Raw genomic sequence first — 21327 nt, forward strand, 5'->3', positions numbered from 1 at the left:
TTGTGTCAGAGTGTATGTATAGAAGGCAGACAGTGGTGGTGATCCAAGATTTACATGAAAGGCTATAAATGGATTATCCCACTGTGACTGGATAAACATTCCCTTCAAATACGTATAATTAATTCAACGTGTTTTGTTAATCTCGTTTAGTTTCCCACGTGTATTCTGTTTCCCTGCATTTGGCCATCTGTTTATTTTTTGGCAGAATTATTCAGTGAATGCTACCACAACAGTGAAGACCGAGCTTTTGCTTTGCTGGTGAGGAGAAACCGTTTCTGGAGCAAAACCACTTGTCTCCATTTGGCCACAGAAGCAGATACCAAGTCCTTCTTTGCACATGATGGGGTGCAGGTGAGCAAATGAACCCCAAGTTACGGTTCCTGTATTACGGTTCCTGTATTAGGTTTTCAAAGCACAAGATGCACATTAACCATTGCTGGAACTTCAGTGGACAGGTCTCGTAGAAATATTTTAAATTCGGAATTTAGAAGGCTGGCTTATGACATCATATAAATATATTCTATTATGAAATTGTCCACATAATGATATTACATCCTATTTTGTCCATTGTATGCAGGCCCCAGGGCTAAATTTTTTGGCAGGAATATTATCCAGTATCAATACACACTCAAATGCAGAGAACATTATATTTCTATTATCTGATATTGATGCATATGCATCATATAGAGTCTCTTTGTTTGCTCTTGCAGCAAAGAAAATAAGGGGAGAAAACGCATGGTTGCTTTAGCCTCCTTTATTCCCTGTTTCAGCCAGGATTCAGCCAGGATCAAATGCACGTTCGGTGAAACCCATGCATTCGATCCTGGCTGAATCCTGGCTGAAACAGGGAATAAAGGATGCTAAAGCAACCATGCGTTTTCGCCCAAGGTCTAACATGGTAGCGGAAGGAGCAGCTACTTTTCTTTTAAATTGAAATGTTTTAGTATATCCCATTATCTATTTAATATTTTACTTGTGAATCTACTGTATTTGTATGTTATTTATTTGTTTTAGCAAATTGAGATGGCCAATGGCTATATATAAAAATTTTCATTCATTCACATAATGATATCCATTGCTAACATAATAGGGTGGTTTATTTTAACCTATGATGTTTGGGAATAAGAAGCAACTGATATCCCATTGAGATTATTTTCTCTCAGTTGGGTTAACACTCAGTGGGAGAGTAAACACCAATAACATTGTGTCATAGTAGTGACGATATAGTCCCTCAGACACATTTAGCTTTGGCACTGAGCAAGAAAAAGGAAGAAAGAGGGATGCTCAAATAGTTGGTGCACCATTGAAAGTCTTTTCTGGCTGTTATGCATGAGATCATGCCATATGAGATCATGGTTCCTTATATGATTCTTTTAGACCTAATCCTCAACAATGTACTTTTTCCTACTGTTAAGCCCAGAGAATAGAAAAATACTGCACTTTGATGTACTTATGCCAACTTTGGAACCTCTGAATTTCAGGCTTTTCTGACAAAAATCTGGTGGGGAGACATGTCAACATCCACCCCTATCTTGAAGCTAATTTGTGGGTTTTGGTGTCCTTTCCTGATATATACTAATTTCATATCATTCAGGTATGATCCATACAGTTATTTTGTGTTTAGAGATTCCAAGATGTTATATGTGCTCACAAATACTGAAGAGGTGGTAAAATACGGTGGTGGTAAGCTCTCCTTCCCTGGAGGTTTTTAAGAAGAGGTTAGATGGCCATCTGTCAGCAATGCTGATTCTATAACCTTAGGCAACTGATGAGAGGGAAGGCATCTTGGCTATCTTCTGGGCATGGAGTAGGGGTCACTGGGGGTTTGTGGGGGGAGGTAGTTGTGAATTTCCTGCATTGTGCTGGGGGTTGTACTAGATGACCCTGGTGGTCCCTTCCAACTCTATGATATTATATATATATATATATATATATATATATATATATATATATATATATATATATATATATATATATATATCATGCCAAACCAGACATTATCTCATTTGTTTGTGTAGTATGACCCAACAATGTCCATCACAATTCTGTCTTGTAAATATTTTACTTTCAATCTGACAAACAGCTTAAGTGAAAGTAGTTGGGTGAACAGATAATTGCGGTCCTAAAGGCAGAAGCGGCTCCACAATGGAAATGGGGGAAATCAAACACAAATACACCAGAAATGGGTTAATGATAGGGTTGCTAGGTCCCTCTTCGCCACCAGCAGGAGGTTTTTGGGGTGGAGCCTGAGGAGGGTGGGGTTTGGGGAGGGGAGGAACTTCAATGCCATAGAGTCCAATTGCCAAAGCGGCCACTTTCTCCAGGTGAACTGATCTCTATCGGCTGGAGGTCAGTTGTAATAGTAGGAGATCTTCAGCTGATACCTGGAGGTTGGCAACCCTAGTTAATGAAGGCCACAGCTTTATTAATTACAGGAGATGTAGCACTGGCGTGGCATAGGGCATGGATCCGAGCATCGGGCAACCACCCTGTCAGCCGATGAAATGATCCCCAACCCAAGTGTTGGGGGGCAAACTGGAGTGGCGAACCAGTGGTTCCACTGGGGCATAAACCTCTAAGTGGTCCCTTCACCACCCGGGAGTGGAGCCACATGACAGCCCCCGAACTGGGCATCTGCAGTAGGACTCCAAGGACCCTTATGGAGATCCCCCAAAAAGGGGAAGACAGGCATGCAGGCTCATCTTCCCCAAATTGGATCCCGCACAATGCCAAAAACTGCCTAAGCTGTGATGAAAAGAGAACAAAACAAACCATTAAACATAGCGGGAGGGTGGGTCTGCCACTGCTGGCAATAAGGCCGGGCAGCTGGATGAGGAGGCCTTAAATAGGCAAAGGAGGCGGGCCACCACCGGAGTGCCTGCATCACCCCCCTCTGTCCCCCAGCCCGAGCAGCAGCCCTCCCCTCGCAGCAGGGCGGAAGCAGCCGGGAGACACATGCCCCGCTGCTAACTCCATTTCCGAAGCGAAGCCACAGCCCTACGGCCGCGTATTTAAACTAGACTGGTTTATCTAAACTGGGTCATGGATGAGATTTCCCACATTTGTGTAAAAATAAATAGGAGTCTTTAGCACTTTAAAGTAACAACGTTTTATTCCAGTTTTCATGAACTGGAGCCCAGATTGCTTCTGAATAGCTCTAGTGCACAAAAGGCTACGGTGGAATAAAATGCTTCAGTCAACAAGACTCCTGATTATTTTGCTGCAACATACTACAGCCTCTGGAATTATCACCATGAATGTGTAGGCCTTGAGTCTCAGTGAGAAAGGTGAATAATTGTAAATAATGTAAATAATTGATGTAAAATAATAATGTAAATAATTGAATAAATAGATTCAGGGTACCTTTATCAGGAGTGTTTGAGGAAGGGAGCTTTGACTCTCGAAAGCTTATACCCTGAAACTCTTTTTGGTCTCTTAAGGTGCTGCTGGGCTTGAATCTAACTGATTATCAGAAGTATTTAACTGATAGTAAAGTTATGGGGTTTCCAATCAAATAACTTTGTGTAATACAGTGTGTAAATATATGCCAAATAACCAACCTACTTATTGGAATCATCTCCATAACTGGAGAAAATTAGAGACTGCTGCCTTTTTGTAAATTTTTATACGTTGTTTATTTATTTTTAAAGTACTGCCCCTGGACAATTTTTTTTTCATTCTCTCTAGTTTATACATATGTAATAGTCCTTCTATGGCATCCTTTGGTGTCTTTTAGTACTTTTACAGCGCAGTCCTAAAGGAGGGGGGAATGGGCACAGGCAGCTGACTGACCCTTATGCCGGCGTATCTTTGAGATAAACTGGCATAAGGGGCAATTATGCTGGCACAGGACTCCAGCGCCACTGCACTGCTCTTGGGCACAGGTGCAGCTCTGCAGCAGTTGTTTACCACCACCATGCCCTGACCCACATGAAACAAGCTGTTGAGGCTGGGTTGTTCATCCTGGGTATCTTGGGTATCACTGGGATCTTGGGTATCACTGTCTTCGGATGGCAGCGAAGTGGGGGCGGCGGGGACTGGCAAGGGTGCAGGAACCAGAGACAAGCAGCTTTCTCTGGAGCTGGGTCTTGCTGCTGGTGGTGCCCCTGGTGGCACAGGGGACTCTGGCTCCTTGCCTGGACACCAGAAACAGGGTCCACGGCTGGCTCAGCTCATCCCCCACCCTCTCTTCCATGGGGTTGGCAATTGAGTGGGAGTGGCTGTGGAGCCACCAAGAGTAATGGAAAACCTCCTCCAGGAATCAGCAGCGGATGGAAGGGCAGACAGCATCTGTGGTCACCTGGAGGGATCACTTGCTGTCGCAAGGGACATCATGGAGGGACAGGTGCACATTGAGGTGCTGCTGGGGGACCCATCAGAGGTGCTTTGGGCCCGCACATGATGACCCACCCCAGCAGCCCCCCTCCTGCTCCGCCGCCAGCAGGGATTGGCAAAGGGTTGGCACAGGGGTGCCCTCGGCAGCGAGGGAGTCCTGCCAGACGGTGCAGCCTCCTGTGAGTGGGGGGGGGGCGCCTGTGACTGCACAGACTCTCCATGACATTTCCTCCTTCCAAGGTGTGTGTGCCCTTTGCTCTGTGTGGGCCAGGGGGTCTGTTTGGGATGTGGGGGGAATGATGGAGCCCTTGCCCACACTGTCAGGTGCCTAGGAACTTGTGAAGGGACTTGGTCCCTTTCAGGGGGCATGGTGTGCATGCTGCAGACATGGAATCAGCATTCCTGCCCCCCTTTCACCCCTGGTCTGTGACAGGCACTGGGGTCCACCTCCATCCTGGTGACCCCTTAATGGTTCAGACTTCCCTATCCATCACACCCCACCACCTCACCACAACACCTCCATGGGACACAACGGTGCAGCTGCTGGGAATTCTGACGTGGTTGTGGCCACTGCAACCCAGCCACTGACTCTTTTTACAGCTGGCCACCATCTCAAATAACCCTTTAGGGAGTGGACGCGCAGTGCCGCAGTTACACCACAACCAGCTGCCATGGCACAAGCAACCCTCAGGAGGGCTCTCCCCATCTCTATACATTGTTTTGTGATTATATCTTTGACGTACGGCGCCAACCCAATATGCTTCCTTAGCTTGGCTATGTCCCCTTGACTCAGCAGTAAAAAAAAAAATCTGCTGTCTAGCACTGTTTAATAATTCTTTTTCTTTGCAGTGAGGACACCCAATCAGTGGAAGAGCCAGAATCGTTTAAAGAGCGTGACAGCTTGGATACAGAAAGGACATTGCTTTTTCCCAAGGAAGTGGATAGGTAGGATCACAGATTAATGAAATTTGGAAGCTTTAAGACAGAGTAACAAAAGGAGACATTTCTTGGGAATTAATAGCCACTGGGAGAAATGAAGGCACAAAGAGCAACTGAGAGCTCTTGAATGGCCTTTAATCCTTTTATTATAAAGGTTTTGGAATAATAATAGGAACACTGGATGTTAGATTGGACAAATTTAGCTGGAGCTCTCCTATCTGCACTTAGTGCAGCCTGTTATCTTTCCTCACTTAATTTTGCACTGAAGTCAAAGAGAGACCTAGCAGTCCATTCGCACAGCAGCTTCTAGCGGCACATAGAAAAGTATTTATTTGTAGGGAACAGCTTTAAATAATTGAGAGTTATGGACATTTTCAGTTTAAATAATGAGGGGAAGGGGGGGCATTTCGACCAGTCCTTCCTTGGACAGAGAAGTATTAAAATGAGCCACAGCCTTAGGATCTGCATGCCACCTGGTGACTGATTTGTGGCAAAAGAATGTGATTGAACTGTCATTAAAAAGTTGGGTGTCATTTGGCTTTGGGCTGCAGCTATAGAGCAAAACCCTGTCTTCAGTTTTGCCAGAAGCATGTGCTGAGATTGCAATCTAATCCTTCTGATATCAGATTTAAAGTCTGTCCTCTACAAATGACAGAAGCAAATGTTCAAGTAACAGCGATCAGCCTCGGCCCAGTATCTTAAAGTATAAGTTAATCAAGAGTTTCAGCAAAAACTCGTTCTTACCATTTTAAAAAAATAGGTTAAAATGGACCTTTGAGTCCCCTAATATTATAGCAGATAGAATTGGCTATTTGCCTTTCTGCGGGTAAACCTGCCTGCACAATTGCCACAGGGAAAATGGAAGAAGGTAGCCTGATCTCCTCAGATCTCAGAAGCTAAGCAGGGTCAGCCCTGGTTAGTATTTGGATGGGAGACCACCAAGGAATACCAGGGTTGCTATGCAGAGGAAGGCACTGGCAAACCACCTGTGTTAGTCTCTTGCCATGAAGGGGTCGCCATAAGTCGGCTGCGACTTGATGGCACTTTACACACACACAAGCATCAGCAACTCAGTAACAATTTCGCTTCCTCTTCTTCAGATATCGGAAAGCTTGGAAGGGGGACTTTCCCTTTGGAATCTAATTATGTTTTCACAGAAATCTATTTGCAGCAGTGGTGTATAATTTTGGAGGTGTTACAAGCAGTCCGGTTAATGCTTTCTTTGAGACAAAGCAATGGCAGAGTGGATACATGTGACACAACTTGCAGTCACACGTGATGTCAGGGAACTAATGTTCCCAAGTCATCCAGGGCCCTAATCAGTTCAAGAACATGGTGTGGGGGGGGAGGAGCTTCAGCCTCCCCTCCCACCTTCTTTTCCTGAGCGAAAACAGTCATGAGGGGCCTATTTGCCCCACTGTAAGGCATGCAGTACAGTCATGGCACATGGAGCCCCACATTGGTGCTCCCACACCATGCTTCCAAATCAGTTAGGGCCCCGGAGTGTTTGAGAACACCAATGTGACTTGCAAGTTGAGTCAGAGATCCCACCCCAATCCATGTCCCATGTATTGTCTCGTTTGGCTCTAGTATCATACAACCTCAGCCATTAAGATTGATTTCCTTTGCAATTTTAGCACCCTTTGAATAGCAAGGGCATGAAAATGTTTTGGGTTTCAGTCCTAAGCACAAGTAAATTCCACTGATATCAGTAGAGTTTGCTTCCAAGTCCAGATGATTAAGATTGGGCTTCTGAACTCCATTCCTAGCCATCATTAGGAATAGTTGTGACTTTGTTAAAAGACTACTGCTTTGGGTGCCAACTGGAGAGCAAGGCGGGGTATAAATGAGGTAAATGACAAATTACTAAAACCAGTACCTTCTCTCAGCATCAGTTTCATTTCTCCCTAGGGTTGCCAGGTCCCTCTTCACTATTAGTGGGAGGATTTTGGGGCAGAGCCTGAGGAGGGCGGGGTTTACGGAGGGACTTCAATGCCATAGAGTCCAATTGCCAAAGCAGCCATTTTCTCCAGGTGACCTGGTCTCTATCGGCTGGAGATCAGTTCTAATAGCAGGAGATTTCCAGCTAGTACCTAGAAACCCTATTTCTCCCTAGTAAACAATTAGATCTATATCATTCATATGTGTAAAAGGTTTTTTTTAATGCACTGAGAAAGCATGATCTAATACCTCCTAGCTAGCCAGGTTTCTGTTCCTTTGCTATTTTTTCATGGCATATTTTAAATTAAAAAAATCTCTGCTGTCCTCCTCTGCTTCTCTCTAGGAATCCTTCAGTGAAATCATAATTGCATGTGTACAGTATTGGCTTGTTGCTATAGGAATGGTTGGGAGTAAGACAAAAGTCGAGTGCTATAATGACTTCATTACCATCAAGCAGAGGGCCATGCTGACTCAGAGGGAAAGGCTGTTCATAACTTATATGTTTAATAATTAGTATGAGTGCCAGGGGAAATTAAAACGACATGAGGAGTCAAATATTTGTGGGATAGATGGAATGTATTTGAAAGCTTCCCTTGTGTGCATATCTCTAAATGAAGAATACACCACTTGGTGGCAAAAGATTCAAAATAAACACTTGGATCTCATGGAAAATTTCCAGTGACAGAACAGCAGAAGTGTTGAGAACAGAGCTGACTTTTTTGCTTCCCCCTTCTGCTGCAGCCCAAAATTCCTCCTAAAATAATGCTCTTTGTGGGCGGCCCGCCCACCCCCAGGAAGAGTATGTATGTGGAATCAGTCTACAGTAGGGAGGGTTAAGCAAAAATCACACATACCCCTGCCAGTGCAAATAAAAGGAAGCAAACTACAACCTCCACTCATGGTTCACCAAAAGCTTGTTGGAAAAGCTCTGCTTTCGTGTGTGTTAAGTGCCATCAAGTTGCTTCCAAGTCATGGTGACCCTATGAATCAATGTCCTCCAAAATGTCCTATCTTTAACAGCCTTGCTCAGGTCTTGCAAATTGAGGGCCGTGGCTTCCTTTATTGAGTCAATCTATCTCTTTTTGGGTCTTCCTCTTTTCCTGATGCCTTCAGCGTTTCCTAGCATGATTGATTTTTCCAGTAACTCTTGTCTTCTCATAATGTGACCAAAGTATGATAGTTGTAGTTTAGTCATTTGAGCTTCTAGGGTCAGTTGCTTCGATCTATAACCCACTGATTTGTTATTTTGGCCGTCCACCGTATCCGTAACATTCTCCTCCAACACCACATTTCAAAGGAATCTACTTTCTTCCTATCAGCTTTCGTCAATGTCAGCTTTCACACCCATAGGGAATACGTTGGCATGAATTAACTTGATCTTGGTTCCCGGTGACACATCCTTACACTTAAGAATCTTTTCTAGCTCTGCTTTCAGAGCCTCCAAAATTGGTGCTGGGTGTGGGGAGAATTTTGCAAATTCTCTCCCATGAGCCCTTTATTTTTTTTGGTCTCCTCTGCCTGCCACTTACCAAAGCAAAGCCAGAGGATGTGATATGAAAAGACAGACAGTGCACACAAGGCACCCTTAGACAATAGACCAAGATATATAACAATAAATCAGACAGTTTATTAAACTTACAAGAAAATATAAAGCGAGGAAAGAAACAGTACTTAGCTTCAATATTCAAGGCAGAATTTAACAGAACCACATATAAGTTGACACACAGACAATACAGTTATCAGAGATCTCTGGATCATTCCAAGAAAGAGACGGATGGCAATGAGGCCATGGTCTCTCCCTTAGAAGGACAAAGGACTGGGCCTCTGGACTAGCCTTTTATAGGTTGGACCATGAGAAAAGGGTTTCAAATGGCCCCCTCCTTTCAAATTAATCAGGAGATGAGTTTTCACAAATCATGACTAAAATTGTTTAGAAGTATCTTGTTCCATAATAATTCTTTCAGTGTCCGGTCTGATAACTGATTGTTCTGTCCGGTCAGCCAATGTACCAAAACAATCTCCCCCTAAATGGCCTTGCTCCTCTGAACATTGGAGCACTTAATGTGCTTTGGGTGACTAGCTCCTAGCAATGCAATCTCCTATGCCCTTTAGGGTCAAAATCCTAATTGGAGCTGAGGTCAGCTAAAAGTCAGGTCTTCATATGGCTTCTAAGTTATAGATTAATAAGCTACAGATTAATACAATTGGTTTTTCTTAACACAAACTTAATATAAAATATTCTCGCCACACTGGGTCAGAGACTTCCTCACATTCTAAGAAACCCCGTTCCATAGCACAGACGCAGCTACTGAGAAAGCCCCAGCAATGTCAGATCTTACAGATTCATTTGGAGGAATTAGTGGTAATCTTACCTGACTTGCGGGAACATATGGGTAGAGATGCTCCTGTAGATATGAAGATCTTTAAAGGTTAACATGAGCACCTTGAATTGAGAATGGAAGCAAACTGGCAGGCAGGAGGCAGTGTAACAATTTTAAACTTGGGATGTGATGTTCAGAATGCTTAATTCCTGTCAACAGTCTAGCTGCTGTGTTCTGCACCAGTGGTAGCTTCCATGTTGTCTTCAAGGGGAAACCCATGCAGAGCGTTTTAAAGTAGTCCAGTCTCAAGGTTACCTTGAGATGTTTTCCTAGCCAGCCCCTGCTCTAAAATTTATCTTTATTAAGAGAGAGGCCAACAAACAATACTTCTTCTCTCGTTTTTTTTTCTTTACAGGGGAGATGCCAAATTAGAAACACAGAATCATTCTGAAAATGTAGCATATGCAACATTTGTGTTTACGCGATGGAAAAAATTCTGGACTGCTCCTGTCACAGTATTTATGGGGAACGTCATCATGTACTTTGCCTTCCTCTTTCTGTTTTCCTATGTCCTCTTGGTGGATTTTAGACCACCCCCACCTAAAGGTCCATCCATCCATGAGATTATACTTTATTTTTGGGTTTTTACATTGGTCTTGGAAGAAATCCGGCAGGTTGGTAACTTATCTTATACCTTTCAGCAACTCTGCATTAAATCTAATAGATCACGATGGATAGCCATGTTAGTCTGTCACTAGCAGTAGAAAAGAGCAAGAGCCCAGTAGCAGTCAGTCATTTATTGATATGATACATAGCCAGACATATACAAAAAACATTAAAACGTTAAACATTAAAACCAGGAATTCCAAGTATAAAATACACTGGAGGCTACGTAAAATCCTAAAAGGACACTACTATATCATAGATAATAAGACAGGTCATTTGCACCTAATTTTGGATGCGGCGGCACAAAATTTAGCAGTGTCAACAGAAACCCTTGGATTTTTATCTGAGAGCAACTTCCTTGCCCTCTCTGACTCTGAGTTATCTGAGAGTCTGTTAGTCCAAGGCCGAATAAATTTGCCCAGTAGCATCTTAAAGACTAACAAAATTTCTGTCAGGGTACGAGCTTTCATGAGCCACAGCTCACTTCTTGAGATACAACTAGAATGTGAGTCCATCTATCCTTAAGTAGAGAAGAGTGAATTCAGTCTAAAACCCATTATTAAATCTAATAGGTTAGCTTTCCAGTTGGACTATGTTCCCATTGGCTTTTCCAAGTAGCATGCTCCTTTCCTTCTTTCAGATGGTTTGTGCTGTTCCTTGGCATATAACTACAATTCCACAGCAGCTCTGCCAGGAACCAGTATTATAATGACTCTGTTAGTGGCTACTCCTATAGCTTCCATCAATTCAGACAATTAATGTACTTCCCCTTTTTGAAAGTATGACAGCAAGTTAATCATTCTCAGGGCCAGTGCATACAGCTGCCCTCCTTATGTCAACAATTCCTCTGTCCTTTCTGTAGCGGTTCAGTGGATATAGTGAATAGATCATCTTGTCCCCTCACCATGTTTTGCATTGCATGGTTGCCACCAAATGCCTTCTCAGTGTGTACTGAATGTCGAAGCATGCAAAACTGAATTTCTCCTTGCGCTAAACTGGTCAGATGAGCAGCTTTTGCTATGAAAATGAAATGTCTAGGAATTACAAATGACATGGGAAAGACTACAGAGACCATAAAAATAATTAGGCTAATCAAAATGCGAATAAAGGAACTGGACTCTAACAGTACATTTGTTAGGGCTTGTAGGGTATGCTCGGCTTTCTTTTTGGGTATTGCACTTCTGATGCAACTGCCAAAGTATTTCTGTCGCCGGACAATACCAAAGCTCAGAAGAGCTTTTACTTGGGCAAGAATGTATGCCCTTCCTTTGGCAGTTTTGGAGGGCAGATATAAAAAAATTGCCATATTCAAATAGAACATGTACATGCTCACATGACAAAGTTGAAACCGACAGTTTGATCATGGAGTGTCCTATATTTAACGAACTGAGGGTCAATTTAATTTCTCCTTTATTTAAAAATATGGAAATATCCAACAAGACATCTGGTAGTATGAGGGCACAGGTGATGTGGTTACTATAAGATACAAATGATTCTGTTACTCTGTCTATGACAAATTTTATAGGGGCAATAATTAAATACCAAAAGAATAACACTAAGTAAGGCATTTTTATTCCTTTATTTTCTGCTCAAGGTTATAGCTGTATGAGCAGAGATAGATAGATAGATTAGAATTAAAATGGACAGAATTAAAATGGACAGAATTAAAATGAAAAGGTGCCATGAAATAAATAATTATAGGAAGACCCAGAAGAATGCTTGAATGTAAAGACAATAAGGAATAAATATTTTAAATGTTGTTCAGCTCAACAAAAGTAATTTCCAGTGATCAAATAGTGGTTGATTTCCTATAGCTATTTAAAATATACAAATTATTAAAGGGGGAGATTAATATAGCTCTTTGCTATCCACTTTCATGAGATGTAGTAAACTACAGGGGCTAGTTTCTTTGTCAGAAGAGAATGCTGGAGTAGAGATTTATGAGGCCCATTCCAGTGGGTTGCAACTCTATTATAGGTGAGTTGCAGGAGGGAGAAAGTGGAACAGGTTCTGCTGGGAGAGGACCCGGTAGAGACGCTGATCCCAGCGCCATGTCCCTCGAGATCGCTCGGAGGAACCAAGAGGCGTTTTGAACCGGGGCTACATCAAAAAGCCCCGTCTCCGATCCTAAATAGTGGATCGGAATGCAGGCAACCCCCTGCTGCTGTAGAAGGTTTGACTCCCAACCCCCTCCCGTGAGAGCTCTCGCCGAGGAGGAGGGTTGGTCGAAGTCCCGCCAGCTGAGGAGGACATCCACCGCCGCGAACGCCTCGAGGATAGAAGCTGTGATCTCCTCTACCTTACACCGAACATTGAACAAGTAAATAACAGAGAACCCCATCCTCCAATCTCCGTGTAAGTTACATGAACTCCCTTTGCTTATCAAATCTGATTTTGGATGACTGGAACTTTTAAAAATACGTTTAAGACTTTGCACCCCATTACCCAGGATTTTAAATGATTTTCCGACTAAAAAGACTGTTTAAGTAGCAAAAATTGAATTAGCAGGCAATTAAAAACAACCTGAAAGAACTGAGTGGCATGGGTAGCTTCCAATCGGCGGCCGCGGAGTGAAGGGGAGGAGGAGTATTTCTTTGCTTTCGATTCCCCGTTTGGTTATCTTGGAAGAGTCCTCCAGGCACGTACTCAGGAAGTGACCCTTCTAGGACTTGGAAACCAAAGAGGATGGTTGAGCCGGAGGTGCCTCACTCTGTGCAGCAACAAAATAGATCATACCTTCTTTAATTAGAGTGAGAGCGACTTAAAGCTCACAACCTCGTATCTTCCTATTCTACCTAGCAACAGCACCAAAGCCAATAGACTCTCATTAACTCAGTAGCTTTCTAACACTGGATTGCCTGCTTACATTTACTTTCAGTCGGGGAAAAGAAGAAAAAGCCACAGAGAATCATGGAAGTTAATTATCAAAAGATACAGGAAATGTTGGTCAAGCAAAATGAATTAATAAATGAACTAGTAAAGGAGAAGTTTGAACAGGTCTCCAAGCAACAAGAACAATCAGCTATACAAATGACTTTAATTATTACCTAGAAATTTGATGGCATCATAAATGAGATCAAGGAAATAAAAGACCAAATTATAGCAATGAAAGATGGCATGAACAAGATGGAACTTTCAATTAAAAATAATACGGAAGACTTGACAGGACTTAAAAAAGACATGAAATCCCAAGCACAACAAATTGAAGCAATACAACTCCAGGAACACAGAATGAAAGATCAATTAGCCATTTTGGATTTACAACAAAGAGAATTTAATTTACGCATACGTAATTTACCGGGAAGACTTGGGGGTACCAGAGAGGCTATCATAAGATCCCTGGCTGACATATTTCATTTAAATGTACAAGAATTGAATGATGCAATAAACAAGATATATAGAATTCCTTTATCAACACGGGTACAGAAGACAAAAGCCAGAGAGATCTTGATCTCTTTCTTTGACATCAGGATGAAAAATATTATCATGAAATTCCAAATGGAGAATCAACTGAGTGTCGATAATGCACCGCTGAAAATTCTCAAAGATATCCCACGTCGCCTGATTGAAAAGAGAGCCATATATAAAGATTTTGCTGAATTGCTAAGAAACAAAGGAATAAAATACAGCTGGCTGTTACCACAAGGCCTTACCTTTACTTACAAACAAATTAAACATGCTATGAATTCACTGGAAGACATTGAAAATTTTTTGACAAGAAATAGTGAGCTGTCAATTCAAAATGTTGGAACACAAGAAGAAGATTCAACAGCCCACGGAGCTCAGAGTATTGACTGTTCCAGACAGGAGACCACTTTAAGAAAATAAGCGAATGGCGATAGAAATTCCCGACAGAAGAAAAAGTATAAGAAGAAAGGCTGAGAAAGTTGGAAGAACACTAATTTGACTTTTAATATGGGAAAAGTGGGGAGCGGAGGAAAAATATTATCAATATGATTTTTTATTTGGGATACATAAGTTGTTTTTACTTTTTTTAAAAAAGATTTTTACAAATTATTTAGAGATGAATAACTGGAGGAAATTATGTTAAATGAGATTTGTATCTCTTTATTTTTTTGAATGTTTCTATTTTTCTTTCCTTCTTATTATTAACACTATATGATTATTGCTTATTGAAAGTTACTAGATAAGGGGAAAGTATAATATGAATATGATGACTTATAACGAATTAGAATGTAAGAATGCAAAGGAGATTTTAGATATTTTAGAGAGGGAGGAAGACTGAGGGGAAGTCAACTATTATTAATCATATATAAATATTGGAAACTTACACCAAATAATTTTTTTTATTTTTTTATTATTCTTTTATTGATACAGAAGATGTATGGTCAAATGATATGTAAGCTATTATTGAAAAATAATAAAAATATATATTTTAAAAAAGGTTCTGCTGGGAGAGGATCTCTGGAACGTTTGATGGCAAATTTGGGTTTGTCACCACATAATGTGTGAAATGGCCATCTACCTATGTATCTATACATGATAAACATGAAAAAATATAAACTCCATATTAACTGATACAAGATACCTGCATTTTATACTGGGGAATGAGAAAATAGTGTGGAGTTACTTTGCAAGTAGATCCCAAAAGGTAAATAGGTCCTGAAAAGTACAGTAAGTTTTTTAGGCTGAGGTGTCAAACTCAATTGTTATGAGGGCCAGATATGAAATAAATGTCACTTGGTCAAAACAGGCCATGCCTCACCAGCCCAGATCGAGAGTGGGGTGTGTGTGGCTGCCTCGGCTGCCTTGCGGTCCTGATAAGAGTTCTCAAGGGGGATGGATCCGGTCCGCGGGCCTTATGTTTGACACTCCTGGTTTAGATGGTCAAAATGTTTTAGAACCATTGTCATAGAGAAAAGGCTATTTCACTCAGCAAAACACAATAGCAGTGGTTACAATACATTTGTTACTCAAATTGCTTTTGTATCATTTGTTAATAATGTTTCATGTAAATATGTAACAACAATAATAATAATGTTGTTGTTCATGTAGAGTTTTTTCACTGATGAGGATATGAATTTAATGAAGAAATTCAAACTGTATGTAGAAGATAACTGGAACAAGTGTGATATGGTTGCCATATTTCTGTTCATCATTGGAGTCACCTGCAGGTATGCAGATTTCTTTTTATGTAATGGCACCATTGTAATAGGAAATGGTCTAGAAAGGCTGTACAATGGCCAGGGAGGCAAACCTTCCACAGTAAAAATGGACACTACAAAAGATCAACCTCTCAAAATCTTGAATCTTTGGGAAAAGTTACTAGGAACTATTTACCATTCATATGAAACAAAAACTGGAGTGCCCCTGAAGAAATTAAAATTGAAAAAGTGTGAAACCATAGAACAAGATGAATTTTTCGGTTCTTGTAGGTTATCCCGGCTGTGTGACCGTGGTCTTGGTATTTTCTTTCCTGATGTTTCGCCAGCAGCTGTTGCAGGCATCTTCAGAGGAGTAACACTGAAGGACAGTGTCTCTCAGTGTCAAGTGTGTTGGAAGAGTAATATAAATAGTCAGAAGGGGGTTGGGTTTGAGCTGAGACATTGTCCTACAAAAGTATCAAAGGTAATGTGCTAATCATTGCCCTGTAAGTATCAAGATAATGTGCTGAGGGTGTGGTATGTTAATGTGGAACCATTGTATCCTGAAATGATCTGTTAACATGTGGAATCCAAAGCTAATCTTCATGGCTGTTGTGGACTGTAGTCTTTGTTAGTCTGGAGTTTTTCAGGACAGGAAGCCAAGCCTTATTCATTCTTAAACTCTCTTCGGTTAAAGTTGTGCTAATATTTATGAATTTCAATGGCTTCTCTGTGCATTCTGACAAAATAGTTGGTAGAATTGTCCAGTATTTCAGTGTCTTGGAATAAGACCCTGTGTCCTGTTTGGGTCAGTCCATGTTTAGCCACTGCTGATTTCTCAGGTTGCCAAGTCTGCAGTATCTTTCATGTTCTTTTATTCTTGTTTGTATGCTGCGTTGTGTGGTCCCGATGTAAACTTGTCCACAACTGCAAGGTATACGATATACTCCTACAGAGGTGAGGGGGGTCTCTTTTGTCTTTTGCTGATTGTAGCAACTGTTGTATTTTCTTGGTGGTTTAAACACTGTTTGTAGATTATGTTTTTTTCAAAAGTTTCTCCATCCTATCAGTGACTCCTTTAATAAATGGCAAGAACACTTTTCCTATGGGAGACTGTTTTTCCTGAGTTTTCTGATTTTTGTTTGGTTTAATGGACTTTCTGATTTCATTTCTGGAATAGCCGTTTGCTAGCAGTGCGTGATTTAAATGATTAATTTCTTCCTTGAGAAACTGTGGTTCACAGATCCGTCTTGCACGGTCCATTAATGTTTTAATAAGATGAATTTTATCTGTAACTTTTTACAGATGTTTTAATAAGATGAATTTTATCTGTAACCTTGGGGGGTGCCACTGGACCTGGGCCTCCTCTTGGATAAACTGGGGACCGCAGTGGCCAGGGGTGCCTTTCACCAGCTTCAGCTGGTAAGCCAGCTGTGACCCTTCCTGGGCAAAAAAGATCTTGCCACTGTGGTGCACACCCTGGTAACATCTAGATTCGATTACTGCAATGCGCACTACATGGGTCCACCCCTGGATTCTGTCTGGAAGCTACGGTTGGTACAGAATGCAGTGGCAAGAGTGTTGACTGAAGTGGGTCTTTGGGACCACATCACTCATCTTGTTCCACCTCCACTGGCTTCCAGTTTGCTTCTGGGCTCAATTCAAGGTGCTGGTATTGACACTTAAAACCCTGTATGGCCTGGGACCAACATACCTTAGGGACCACCTTCTCCCATATGAACCTTCCTGCTCACTCCAGTCATCCTTAGAGGCCCTGCTTCAGTTGCCCCTGCCATCTCAGGCTGGACAGGCGGTGACTTGTCCAGACTTCTCCATCATGGCACCAAAGGTTTGAAGCTTCCTCCCCAGGGAGATTCATCTGTCTCCTTCTATTGGTGTCTTTTGCCAGCAGGTGAAGATCTTTTTGTTTCGTCTGGCACATTCCCAATAATGATATTTCCACGTCTTCCAATGCTTTGTGTTTATGTGTTTTTAATTAAATTTTATAATTTTAACTCTATTTTTAATTGTTCTAATGTTCTATTGTTTTTATACTTGTCACCTTGTGGACCCTGATTGGGTAGAAAGGCAGCATTAAAATGCTCTGAATGAATGAACCTCATCACTACCAGATACTGTGGTGACCGACAGTATATATGGTTTTTACAAATAACTAACGAAGTGATGGATTATCGGAATACTAGTAAAATGGCAGATATTGTTTCCTTATGTAGATTCCATTTTAAATACATGATCTCTTAATCAAAGCCATTGCAATAGATTTTAGTGCAGTCACCTTATTTTCTTATTTTTTTTCTTGCCCCAGAATGCTGAATTCAACTTTTCAAGATGGCCGAACAATACTAGCTATCGATTTTATGGTGTTCACTCTCAGACTGATTCATATTTTTGCCATTCATAAGCAGCTGGGCCCAAAGATTATCATTGTAGAGAGAATGGTAAGTACAAGATGTGTGACAGAGACATGACAAAAAGGTGTGCATTGCATTCACATATTATATTGAAAGCTCTGAAGATGCCTGACGTCATTTCTGCTGTACTGAATGCCAAGCCCTCTTGAATATCACTGTTACCTATTTGAAGACGCATATATATAATTTATAGTATGGTCCTAGGTCTAATTATTGCCATATAAACAGCAGTTTGTGCCACTGTGGCTGAAGTAGCAAATTAAAAGGAGATGAGAGAGGCTGTAAGTAAAGGCACTCTCTAAGTGTTGAATGAACATCCAGTCAAGAATAAATGCATTTACCTTGTCATCCCATCTGAAAGAAGAAATAGCATGCCAATAATGCTTTATTCTGAGCTGCCAATCACTCACTACCGTGCTTAACCTACATGCAAGTGGGCTTACTAACATGGTAAGTATGTTTATAATGATAGATCCCATGGAGTGTTTACAAGGGCATGCAATATACCAGTACACACCGTTACCATGTTTCAGTCCTCAATATGTCATATGGAGCAGAATTAATCTAAAAACAGGTTCCTGATTGTGCTGAAGATTAAGCTATGGGGTATCACATGAGCACAGTGCCTACATGTAGAGGAGATGTCTCCCATAATGGGGGACACTACTTTCTGAATGATCTTGATCATGGGGAAGGAATATATGTGTGTACCCTTCCTCCACACGTGGACACTGTGCTCACAAGTGCACTCATACCCACTGCCCCTCTACATGTGTTGGCATAATGTGCAGAAGGGTTGTGCGTAGCTACTGCCTGACCACAGGTAACTTTGCAGTGTAGCCATCATCAGTGGGAGAGAAGTGCAAGTTGACTTCACTAGCTTAGCAGTACCAGTGGCTGTTTCTGAGCCTTAACATAAGTCTCAGCAGAGATATAATGAGACATGGTGCGCTCTCATGCTTGGAGCCTAGGGTTGCCATGTCTCTCTTGACCACCGGTGGGAGGTTTTGGGGGCGGGGCCTGAGGAGGGCAGGGTTTGGGGAGGGGAGGGACTTCAATGCCATAGAGTGCAATTGCCAAAGTGGCCATTTTCTCCACGTGAACTGATCTCTATCGGCTGGAGATCAGTTGTAATAGCGGGAGATCGCCTGCTAGTACCTAGAGGTTGGCAACCCTATTGGAGCCTAAGATTTCAGGAGGCCTAAGATTGGGCTGTTTGAGCTGCATTAATGATGGCAGGAATCTGAAGTTCATTTGCACAAACGGCATGAGGTGAAAACACTGTGCGTGGTTCACTTAGACTGTCACTGTCAGGGTTGCCAACCTCCAGGTAGTAGCTGGAGATCTCCCGCTATTACAATTGATCTCCAGCCAATAGAGATCAGTTCACCTGGAGAAAATGGTGACTTTGGCAATTGGACTTTATGGCATTGAAGTCCCTCCCCTGCCCACACCCCATCCTCCTCAGGCTCTGCCCCCCAAATCTCCAGATATTTCCCAACCCGGAACTGGCAACCCTATCCGGGACCGGTGCCCCTTTTACTTTCTGGTTGCCATGCCACTTCATCTTGACGGCATGCATGTAACACAACATTGTCTGCTCCTCTCCCAGAACAAACCTGGGCCCTTGTTCAGGATGGAAATTGCCTGTGCAAAGCACAGGCAAGGAAACACATAATTCCTTTATGTTTTAATCTATATTGGTTTCAGTCTACAGTTTTATGTCTCTTTTACAGATGAAGGATGTTTTCTTCTTCCTCTTTTTCCTGAGTGTGTGGCTTATTGCCTATGGTGTGACCACCCAAGCCTTGCTCCATCCTGATGACAGTCGAGCTGAGTGGATCTTCAGAAGGGTCCTCTACCGTCCTTACCTTCAAATATTTGGACAGATTCCACTGGATGAGATAGATTGTGAGTTTGAGTGATTAAATATCCTGTAACGCCATCTTCTTATGTTAAGAGTCCATCTTAAGAGTTCAAGCCATTCCTTGCTGAATTTACAGTGTAGAGAAGCCCTTTGTTAATATTTCGTTCTGAATCCCTGGGAGAATTTCAACCAATTGTTTTGTGTTTCTTATTACAGCATCTCGCATGAAGTTGGAAAATTGCACATTGAAGGACAACGTGTTATCATGCCCTAATGACTATGCTAATTGGCTTGTCATCCTTCTTTTGGTTATTTTCCTCCTGGTTACAAATGTTCTGCTTATGAATCTACTGATTGCCATGTTCAGGCAAGTAACACATCAGCTGTTATAAAAGGAGGGCAGACAAAACATCTGTACAACCGTGACTTCTAAAATGTACAAGGTGTAATGATACTGGCATGGAAACTCATTTTGCGCAGAACAAATGCAATACAGGAAAAAGTCGCATTGACACATAAACAAGCAATGTCATTTCCATTGCTTTTGATGGAACCTAGGTGTGTCTAATTTTCTCCAGATCAGGGTTCTCAAACTCAATTGTTAGGAGGGCCGGATATGACATAAATGCCACTTGGTCGGGCCATGCCTCGCCAGCCCAGATTGAGAGCAAGAGGGGGCGGCTGCCTCGGTTGGGTCATGGGCTGGATAAGAGCTCTCAAATGGGCCGGATGCGGCCCACGGGCCTTATGTTTGACACCCCTGCTCTAGATAATTCCTGTAAACTGATGACACAGTTGGTGTGGCTCAGAAGCCATTTAAAACAGAATAGTTTGGTTTCATCTGACTTATACCAGCTTGGACTGTTTTTTAAAAAATAGGTTCTCTCTGGGCGAAAACGCATGGTCGTTTTATCCTCCTTTAATCCCTGTTTCAGCCAGGATTCAGCCAGGACTGAACACATGCGTTTTGCCTAATGTGCGTTCGCTCCTGGCTAAAACAGGGATTAAAGGAGGATAAAGCGACCGTGCGTTTTCACCCTCTCTGATTAGGCCCAGAAAATGTCAAAGGTGGCAATTTGTACTATAGTTTAATTCACATAGGCTTGCCAGGTCCCTCTTCACCACTGGTGGGAGGTTTTTGGGGGAGGAGCCTGAGGAGGGCAGGGTTTGGGGAGGGACTTCAATGCCGTAGAGTCCAATGGCTAAAGTGGCCATTTATTCCAGGGGAGCTGATCTCTATCGGCTGGAGACCAGTTATAATAGCAGGAGATCTCCAGATAGTACCTGGAGGTTGGAAACCCTAACTTCACATGAACATTCTTTTTTTAGAATGCAAAAAGAGAAACACCCTCTTTGCTAAGAGTGTGTAGACAGCACACTATGGCAGAGATTAGGATGGATATCTCTTCAATGCTATCAGAATTCAATATTTGAATGTGTGTGTGAGTGTTAAGTGCTGTCAAGTTGCTTCCAACTTATGGTGACCCTATGAATCAGTGTCCTCCAAAACATCCTATTGTTAAAAACCTTGCTCATGCCTTGCAGTTCAAAGGCAAGGTTTGAAATTAGCAAAATCCCAGTTTTTAATGAGGACACCATATATTTTGTACTAGATCAGTGATCATGTAGTTAGGAAACTTAGTGGGGTTGCCCCTAAAGACAGTTTCCACACAGGTAGGAAAAACTGGCCCTGCTGTAGAAACAGTAGCAAGAGGGGTGGC

At 42.1% G+C, this 21327-nt stretch overlaps 1 protein-coding gene across 1 annotated transcript in view; it reads left to right on the plus strand.

Annotated features, from left to right (window-relative positions):
• The window catches only part of TRPM5 (transient receptor potential cation channel subfamily M member 5), a 116036-nt gene that overhangs the window by 86984 nt on the left and 7725 nt on the right, over positions 1 to 21327 (plus strand). Inside the window, exons 14-21 of the mRNA XM_056851954.1 lie at positions 206 to 351; positions 1482 to 1594; positions 5185 to 5280; positions 9952 to 10210; positions 15219 to 15337; positions 17634 to 17766; positions 19476 to 19650; positions 19823 to 19973. Coding sequence (XP_056707932.1) covers positions 206 to 351; positions 1482 to 1594; positions 5185 to 5280; positions 9952 to 10210; positions 15219 to 15337; positions 17634 to 17766; positions 19476 to 19650; positions 19823 to 19973 — 1192 coding nt within the window. The remainder of the gene's footprint in view (positions 1 to 205; positions 352 to 1481; positions 1595 to 5184; positions 5281 to 9951; positions 10211 to 15218; positions 15338 to 17633; positions 17767 to 19475; positions 19651 to 19822; positions 19974 to 21327) is intronic.

This window comes from Euleptes europaea, chromosome 6 (genome assembly GCF_029931775.1).
Source record: "Euleptes europaea isolate rEulEur1 chromosome 6, rEulEur1.hap1, whole genome shotgun sequence".
Classification (NCBI taxonomy): domain Eukaryota; kingdom Metazoa; phylum Chordata; class Lepidosauria; order Squamata; family Sphaerodactylidae; genus Euleptes; species Euleptes europaea.